Source organism: Phyllobates terribilis, unplaced genomic scaffold (genome assembly GCF_046119375.1).
Source record: "Phyllobates terribilis strain yellow unplaced genomic scaffold, ASM4611937v1 Scaffold_7__3_contigs__length_470593459, whole genome shotgun sequence".
NCBI lineage: Eukaryota > Metazoa > Chordata > Amphibia > Anura > Dendrobatidae > Phyllobates > Phyllobates terribilis.
The window spans coordinates 207,478,343-207,488,009 of NW_027362767.1; the positions used below are offsets into that span (position 1 = coordinate 207,478,343).

The window sequence follows — 9,667 nt, forward strand, 5'->3', positions numbered from 1 at the left end:
GCCACATATTCAACGGAAGGATACAGCGATGCGTGCTGCCATTCCGGCAGTTGAAAGATTGGCAGTCACGCTGCAATTCCTGGCCACCGGACGCTCACTCCAAGACTTGCATTTTTCTGCAGCCATTTCAAGGCCCATGCTCAGCGTTCTAATTCCGGAGACATGTAATGCGATTTTCCACAGTCTACGTAGTTACATACAGTTTCCCAACACGGAGGAGGAATGGAAAAAGATTGCCTCTGATTTTGAGCAGCTGTGGCAGTTCCCTAACTGTGGTGGGGCTTTGGATGGGAAACATGTCCGGATCACTCAGCCACCAAATAGCGGATCCTATTTTTATAATTATAAGGGCTATTTCAGCATCATCATGATGGCTCTTGTTAACGCCAATTACGAATTTATAAATGTAGATGTTGGCATGAACGGCAGGGTTTCTGATGGTGGTGTTTTAGAGCACACACTTTTTGGAGAGCGATTGGACAACTGTGACCTACACTTGCCTCCCAACTCAGAGACTACAGGTAACCTTAATTTTGTTTTTGTCGGCGATGAAGCCTTCCCACTTCATCCAAATCTTATTAAACCGTTCCCCCAAAAAAGTCTTACCCAGGAAAGAAGAATTTTCAATTATCGTTTGTCAAGGGCACGTCGTGTTGTAGAAAATACCTTCGGTATCATGGCCAACCGCTTCAGAGTTTTTCACACGCCAATTAACTTGAAGCTTAAATCAATAGACTCTGTTGTTTTGGCCTGTTGCACGCTTCACAACTTTCTTCTTCGACGTGATGCAATTACGTACTGTCCGCCTGGCTTCGTGGACTCTGTGGACCTAGCCAATGGGGAAGTGGAGCTCGGAGAATGGCGTGCAAACGATCCTGCAATTGCAGGCCTTCAACCAGTGGGATATGGCAGAAACACCCATGATGCGAAGACCTGCCGCGACAACTACTGCCAGTATTTTAACGGTGCTGGTGCTGTTACTTGGCAGCATCAGAACTTATAGTGCGCTACTACTGACATTTATACACTACTTTCATTTTTGTACTGATTTGTCTAATAAACTGTGTTTTACTTTGCAAAAGCTTTGTTTCTCATTGTTTCAGTAGTAAGGGCCCGTATATACATACGTGTACTCCAGGGGCGTACAGAGGAATCATGGGGCCCCATAGCAGAAGTTCTAATTGGGGCCCCCCAACCCCCAAAAAAAAAATGTAAATAATTGTTGGGGGCACAGAAGAGCAGATCTCACAACTTTCCAGCCTTTGCATAGCAATTTTCTTCCTTGCTGAACTCCTAGATTCCTCTTTCATAGCCCCATAAAATGTGATGCCAACAAAAGTGTCCCCCTTAACACAGTATGATACCCCGATGGTGAATTCCTCCTCTTTAGCCTCCACATGCACAGTGTAATAACCCTACTGTCAGGGCTGTGGAGTCGGTATCAAATGGACCGACTCCTGAACTATATAATAAATTGGGTACAGTAGTTCAATGCAGTTTGTGTGGAATATTTTTTTCATAACAATTTGGGAAAGTTATGAAATGTCCTATAAATGTCTGTCCTATTCCTGAACTAAGGGTCTAGACTTTTAGCTGAGATGAATCTGTGCTGCAGTAAATTTATCACATAAACATGAGCCATGTATGAGGGAGTCGGTGTCATGGAAATTGAGGAGTCGGAGGTTTGGCTTACTGACTCCACAGCCCTGCCTACTGTACCCCACCTCAACTCCCAGGGCAAAGTATGGTGACCCCAACACAGTATAATCCACCAACTGTGACCCCCGAACAGCGCGCGGCCATGTCTGAACACAGTGGCGGCGGCGGCAATCAAACAGCAGAAGGGGGGCAACTGCTATGGGGTCTGCCGGCTCACGGGCCCCCTACGGCCACGGGCCCCATATCAGTTGCATGGTCTGCCGCCATTGGCGGTACGCCACTGGTGTACTCATGTATACAGATACATCCATATACATATTCAGATACATAAAAATCTACACCCATATATACAGATACCAACATATACACATACATAGTCACAGACACACAAGTATGCATACCTATCTAAAAATATAGATATATATCCATACATAAAACCACCAACACACCAGTCTTCCTGTGTGACCGGAGACGCTATATTAATAATGCGTCATTTGTCGAACGCAGCAGCGTCTCCAGTCTGACGGAGATACGCATAATTCAGGCCGCTGCCTTCGCGCGCGCAGTAGCGTCCTCTAATAAGCCGCGCGGCCATTATGGGCGACGTTGATGCGTCATGGGAGTACTTTACGGTGTTAATGCGTCATGGGCGTGCTTTACACCGTTGATGCGTCGTGGGCGTGGTTTACGACGTTGTTGCGGGCTAGCTTGTCAGGAGAGGCAGCAATATGGCAGCCAGGAGACAGGCAACTCCATGGGGGGATGCGGAGGTGCGCTACGTGGTAGCACAGCTGGATGCCAGGGACTAAGTGCCATGAGCACTCAGGACATCCAGTGCTCCATAAGCAGGCGGTGCTGCAGAGGATCATTCGGGGCCTGGCCCGAAGATTTGGGGTTCAGCGCTCCACTACCCAGATCCGAAAGAAGCTGGCGGATCTGAGATACAGATCTAGTGACAGCATCACCAGCATCCGGTCACAGACCCTGCCCCATCGTGGTGAGTGGTGTTAATCAGGGGCGTACATATGAATCATGGGGCCCCATAGCAGAAGTTCTAATTGGGCCTCCCTCCAAAATAAAAAAATGTAAATAATTGTCGGGCTCACAGATGAGCAGATCTCACAACTTTCCAGCCTTTACATAGTAATTTTCCTCCTGCTGAAGTCCTAGATTCCTTTTGCATTGCCCCATAAAGTATGATGCCAACAAAAGTGCCCCCAAACACAGTATGATACCCCTATGTTGCATTCCTCCACATGCACAGTATGATGACCCTAATGTACCCCACCTCAACTCCCAGGGCAAAGTATGCTGACCCCAACTGTGACCACCATACAGCCCTCCATGCAGTATAATGGGCCGATATGCAAAATAGTGGCCCCACACCTCTCCACACTCCACAGAGTATAATGCACTCCCCATGGTCCTCCACACAGTATAATGCACTCCCCATGGTCCTCCACACAATATAATGCACCCCATGGTCTGTACGCAGTATAATGCAGCCCCCCCCATAGGGTAAAATGCAGCCCCCATTCCTCCAGTATTATCAGTACTCACTGATTTATAAATAAATACATACTTACCGCTACTCATTCCCTGCTGCTTCAGTCTCTGCAGCGCGTCTCTCTCATCACTTCAGCAGCTGCCAGCTCTACGGTCTGACACAGTGTGGTGCATCACCACGCCACTGCGTCAGTCGCAGAAGAGGAATGATGAGAGAGAGAGTATCACATGACGTTCTCTCCTCCATCATTGCTATCAACCAGGGCGGCTCCAGGTCTTCATCAGGGCCCCTCTCTGGGCCTCCCTTCATCGGGGTCCCCTCCTGCACCCCCCCGCTCCGCTGCTTGATTGCCACCGCCAGCACTGTCTTCGGGCATGGCCGCGCGCAGTGCGCTATGCGGCTGTGTCTGCTAGTAATGACGGCAGGGGCGACAAGCACAATTAAAGGCGCAGTGTCACCCCTGCTGTGTCATTACTAAAACACACAGCCGCACATCGCACTGTGCGCGGCCATGCTGGAAGACAGTGCCTGTGGGCAGCGGCAGCAATCATGCAGCTGAGCAAGGAGTGCAGGAGGGGGGCGACTACTATGGGCCCCCCCCCAGCTCACGGACCCCATAATAGTCGCGTGGTCTGCCGCCACTGGTGTTAACATAGGTTAGCACAGTATATGGCGGCACATTGGTTACAGCTGTAATTACAGTGCAGTACCTTTGGTATGTAATAACTTTTTTTTTCTCCAGCACCTGCAGACCCTGAGCCCGAGCAGGAGTCACCTACAGGCTCGTCACCTATAGGCTCTCCAGCATCATTCCGTGATATGGGTGTAGCTTTGTCTTCCGGTAATTCTTTCACATAAAATAAGGTGCATACGACTTGGAAAGTATAGGGCTGTCATGTACAATGAAGTGGTGTGTCTTTCCCTAGCCGGTGATGCCAGAGGATCCGGGTGGTCCATTAGCTCGTCATCACCCGAGCAAACCGAAAATCCTAAGTGTTAAATAACAAACATGTACCTGTTAATTAGATGAATGTACAGAATTATTAGTCTTAAGTTTTACCATTCCCTCCGTAGAAATCCCTACATTAGACGACCTCCTGGCGTCACACAGGAGGATGCTGGCGTCACACAGGAGGATGATGGCGTCACACAGGAGGATGCTGGCGTCACACAGGAGGATGATGGCGTCACACAGGAGGATGATGGCGTCACACAGGAGGATGCTGGGGTCACACAGGAGGATGCTGGCGTCACACAGGAGGATGATGGCGTCACAGGAGGATGATGGCGTCACACAGGAGGATGATGGCGTCACACAGGAGGATGCTGGCGTCACACAGGAGGATGCTGGCGTCACACAGGAGGATGATGGCGTCACACAGGAGGATGCTGGCGTCACACAGGAGGATGCTGGCGTCACACAGGAGGATGATGGCGTCACACAGGAGGATGCTGGCGTCACACAGGAGGATGATGGCGTCACACAGGAGGATGCTGGCGTCACACAGGAGGATGCTGGCGTCACACAGGAGGATGCTGGCGTCACACAGGAGGATGCTGGCGTCACACAGGAGAATGATGGCGTCACACAGGAGGATGCTGGCGTCACACAGGAGGATGATGGCGTCACACAGGAGGATGATGGCGTCACACAGGAGGATGCTGGCGTCACACAGGAGGATGATGGCGTCACACAGGAGGATGCTGGCGTCACACAGGAGGATGCTGGGGTCACACAGGAGGATGCTGGCGTCACACAGGAGGATGATGGCGTCACACAGGAGGATGCTGGCGTCACACAGGAGGATGATGGCGTCACACAGGAGGATGATGGCGTCACACAGGAGGATGCTGGCGTCACACAGGAGGATGCTGGGGTCACACAGGAGGATGCTGGCGTCACACAGGAGGATGCTGGCGTCACACAGGAGGATGCTGGCGTCACTGACTAAAACTGTCAAACAGCACGAAGTGATGCTGGCAACGTATGTGCGGGCCCAACAGCGGCGCGGCAGCCACTAATTTTTTTGTTTTTTTATGTTGTTATATTTGTTTTCTTGTTAAAAAAAAATGTTAAAGTTTATATCCGCTGTTGTGTATGCTTTGTTAAAAACAAATAACATGTTTCATCACTCACACCCATTATATCTATGAATCTGTATAGATGCACCCAGTCCATTACCACGCCTAGTAAACCTGCTAATAACTATGGTTTGTTGGACATCCTGTCCTGCCTTCTACTTGGTTGCGTTTGACTCTCCATATACTGTGTTAACCACTGTTTTAGCGTGTACAATGCTAACCAATGAGCCACTGTATAAACAGAGGAATGGACCGGCCATGTAAAGGTATTGCTGAACTTGTCTTTAAGAGACCTACATGCACATATAAATAGTTTGGTTGGTGAAATCTTGTTGAAAAATTCCCATTAAGTGAGCTGCTCCGGCAAGCGCTGCTTCTTCTTGGAAGGATTGTCCTTCTGTCGCTGCCTAGCGTTTATCATCAGCTGATGAGCTCTGTATAGGCAGTGTCTAAGATTAAAAAGCTCTCAGTAAAATGAAGTGAGCTTTGTCATCTAGGTTGCTGCCTATGCAGAGCATTGCAGCTGATGACAAACTTATCTTGTCTACTGCACTTTACATAGGCAGTGACCGAGAGAACAGAAGCAGAACAGGTAATGAATGAAAGGATTGTTGAATCAATTGCACTGTGCATGATTCAATACCGCATTCAATCATTACTAAAAGCTATTTTTACACTTTTTCTACCCTAACTAGGGTTAGTCTTAAGGTTTGTTACATGCAATAATAACCTGACCCTAGTGCACTAATTTACTCTTGCTCCTATATAATATTCATGTTGCTAGTTTGTCTAATGAATGATTAGATCATACCTTTTACTTAAAATTGTGAATTTAGCACTCCTTCACAGAGGCGGCCTACCAGAGAATTCTCCACTGCTAATTGAGGTTATCAGCTGATGTTGTGCTGGGGCAGGAAAGCCGACTCTGAGGTCGGCTTTCACACCCGCCTGCTAATTGAGGTTATCTGCTGATGTTGTGCGGGAGCAGGAAAGCCGACTCTGAAGTCGGCTTTCACACCCGCCTGCTAATTGAGGTTATCTGCTGATGTTGTGCGGGGGCAGGAAAGCCGACTCTGAAGTCGGCTTTCACAGCCGCCTGCTAATTGAGGTTTTCAGCTGATGTTATGCGGGGGCAGGAAAGCCGACTCTCAAGTCGGCTTTCACACCTACCGCCTGCTAATTGAGGTTATCTGCTGATGTTGTGCGGGGGCAGGAAAGCCGACTGATGTCGGCTTTCACAGCCACCTGCTAATTGAGGTTTTTAGCTGATGTTGTGCGGGGGCAGGAAAGCCGATTCTGAAGTCAGCTTTCACACTCGCCTGCTAATTGAGGTTATCAGCTGATGTTGTGCGGGGGCAGGAAAGCTGACTTTGAAGTCGGCTTTCACACCCGCCTGCTAATTGAGGTTATCTGCTGATGTTGTGTGGGGGCAGGAAAACCGACTGAAGTTGGCTTTCACCGCCGCCTGCTAATTGAGGTTTTCAGCTGATGTTGTGCGGGGGCAGGAAAGCCTACTCTGAAGTCGGCTTTCACCGCCGCCTGCTAATTGAGGTTTTCAGCTGATGTTGTGCGGGGGCAGGAAAGCCGACTCTGAAGTCTGCTTTCACAGCCGCCTGCTAATTGAGGTTTTCAGCTGATGTTGTGCGGGGGCAGGAAAGCCGACTCTGAAGTCGGCTTTCACAGCCGACTGCTAATTGAGGTTATCTACTGATGTTGTGCAGGGGCAGGAAAGCCAACTGAAGTCGACTTTCACAGCCACCTGCTAATTGAGGTTTTCAGCTGATGTGCGGGGGCAGGAAAGCCGACTCTGAAGTCGGCTTTCACACCCGCCTGCTAATTGAGGTTATCTGCTGATGTTGTGCGGGGGCAGGAAAGCCGACTGAAGTCGGCTTTCACAACCGCCTGCTAATTGAGGTTTTCAGCTGATGTTGTGCGGGGGCAGGAAAGCCGACTCTGAAGTCGGCTTTCACACCTACCTGCTAATTCAAGAAGAAGAGAGAAGAGGAAAGAATAGGAACATAGTATGAAAAGTTGAAGGAAGACCTAACATGTTGATCCAGAGGAAGGCAAAAAAAAACGCATGCTCCGTTTCGGGGAAAAAAATTCCTTCCTGACTCCACATACGGCAATCAGACTAGTTCCCTGGATCAACGCCCTATCAAGAATCTAATATATATAACCTGTAATCAGAGTCAGACTCATGGTGCACGGTATGGCAGATCATTGCCATACAGTGCACCATGACTCTGACCCCAAAGACTACAACAAGGGAAGTAGGAAGAGGAGGGGAAGAAGACCAGCTGGGAAGAAGACCAGAGACACAGGGAGAAGACAGAAGACGGGTGAGGAAGCCTGGAGCCGGGAAGAGGAGAAGGGGAGGAGGTGATCACCAGCGGAGAGCAGGGGAGGGAATGGAGGGGAGGTATCGGAGGGTGGGGGGGAGATCGGAGGGCAGGGGTGAGGGGTCCCACCCTCGGGAAGAGGTAAAGCAGAAAAGAAGACAACAAAAAACATTTTTATTTCAATCAGGGGGAGATCGGAGGGCAGGGGTGAGGGGTCCCACCCTCGGGAAGGGGTAAAGTTAAAAAAGAGGACAATAAAACATTTTTTTTTAAATCAAACAAAAATGTAAACAATTTTAACAATTTAAATAACTATTAAATTAACAATATTTACAAAATGTTAGCAAAAATAGAAATTAAACATCACTACTGTTCTTCATATCGATTGTCTGTATTTGTGTATCCATGCCTGGGCGAAAAAAAAGAATCCGAAAACATAGGATACTGTGGAGTAGGGGCCAAGGCTTTGTGGAAGCCGGATCCTCTGCACTGGTGTGCTTCAAAGTGGGTCCGGCATATGGGTCCAAGAATGTTGTTGAAAAGGGCCAGGGTCGATCCGAGTGTGTACAGACGAAGTCTCATTAAGTTCACCGGCTGCCGCTTTAGTTAATGTCTCAAAGATGACCCTTTCTGCGTGCGCCCTCTGTCGGTCATCCAGCCTCTGTAGTCTCTCGCCAGCAAAGGTTGCAAAGTTGTCCCGCTTGGCCTGGGTCTGTAGCAGTAGAATCTGGTTCGCCAAAGATATTAGATCTGGCGATGGCGGCAAGCTGGCCTTTCTTCTCCTTGATTTTCTTTGTCGCCGAGGCACAAGGTCTTCACTTGTAGAGGCCATAGGGTCTTCATTTGCCGATGCCATAGGTTCCTCATTCGTTGACAGCACACTCGCCTCCTCCATACCACGTTCCGTAGCCGGGATGTCGTCATCTTGCCGATGGTGCTGTGCGAACACAAAATTAATGTTAAGATTTTGGTTACAACATCCAGCAGGTATGTCATGACCAGCATGGGTACACGTGCACTAAAAACAAATGTGAGGGGCGGCTCAACTATGGCATGTACATAGAAAGTATAAATGCTATTTACAGGGAAGCAAAGAAGGTACTTACATCTTCAACAGGGGAGTCAGTCCGGATATCAGGGTCTTCTTCCGGGGTCGGCTGCATCGTACACACCATTCGCCGAGGTAGCTCCTGGTCACGGGTGAAGGCAAGCAAGTCATAATACCATAATGTTGGCACATAAACCTCATCTGTGCCGGTACCCGACTTCTTTGACTTCTCCACCCTGTTAAGTTCTTTCTTGTATACGGTGCGTAGACTCTGGATTTTTCTCTTCACCAGCTCCTCATCCACCTTCTCGTTGGGGCCATGCCTTTTAAAGAGGGCAATCAATTGCTGGTACGCCTCCCTTTTTTTTTCTCTATTGCAGTAGTCTGTAGATTTTATTTGCCAAAGGCACGGCAGGGAGCGGTAGAGGTCAATCATTTCCCTGAGGAATTCTTCAGTTTTTAAAGCCATCTGAAAAAAGGATAGCATACAGTGAGCATACATGAAACATTTTAAAACACAGTAAAAAATACCGCACACTGTTTGTTGACCCCCTTAAAATGGCCTCCGATGCATGAGCAAATGTATACTTGTTGGGTGTGTCAGAAACCCACTAAAACAACTTACCGTGTAAACTAAGTAATATAGGTACCTGAAGAACCAAGAAATCAATGTGGAGTCACAGCCAAAGAACACTACAATCCTCAAACCAGAACGCTTGTCAGGAACAAAGCCCAGATGAATGGATACAGAGTCACAGCCGAAGAACGCTGATACAATCCAAAAGCCAGGATGCAATCAGGAACAAAGCCCAGATGAATGGAGTCACAGCTGGAGAACGCTACTAGAATCCGAAAATCAGGACGCTGACAGGGCCTTAACAAAGCCCAGATGAACTAATACAGCCCGGTGAACGCTGCTACGATCTGAAACCAGAGCGCAGATAGGAATAAAGGAAGGAATTGCTACAACGTGGCTTTATTTTAAACCTGGCGCCCAATCAGAACGCAGTAGCGTCCACCAATCGGAGA

The 9,667-nt window shown here is 48.7% G+C and overlaps 1 protein-coding gene across 1 annotated transcript; it reads right to left on the reverse strand.

Annotated features, from left to right (window-relative positions):
* Window positions 1–7,968: 7,968 nt before the first annotated feature.
* On the reverse strand, window positions 7,969–9,103 carry LOC141153073 (uncharacterized). Its single transcript, XM_073637748.1, has 2 exons — window positions 8,697–9,103; window positions 7,969–8,527 (listed from the first exon to the last, which is right to left on the reverse strand). The coding sequence occupies exons 1-2, from the start codon at window positions 9,072–9,074 to the stop codon at window positions 8,090–8,092; spliced, it is 816 nt and encodes a 271-aa protein (XP_073493849.1). The 5' UTR covers window positions 9,075–9,103; the 3' UTR covers window positions 7,969–8,089.
* Between the last annotated feature and the right edge of the window lie 564 nt (window positions 9,104–9,667).

Coding starts and splice junctions, on each gene's coding strand:
- LOC141153073 (XM_073637748.1), bottom strand. CDS start 9,074: ATGATTGACCTCTACCGCTCCCTGCCGTGCCTTTGGCAAATAAAATCT. Junction 8,528..8,696: donor CTGACTCCCCTGTTGAAGAT/GTAAGTACCTTC, acceptor GTGTTCGCACAG/CACCATCGGCAAGATGACGA.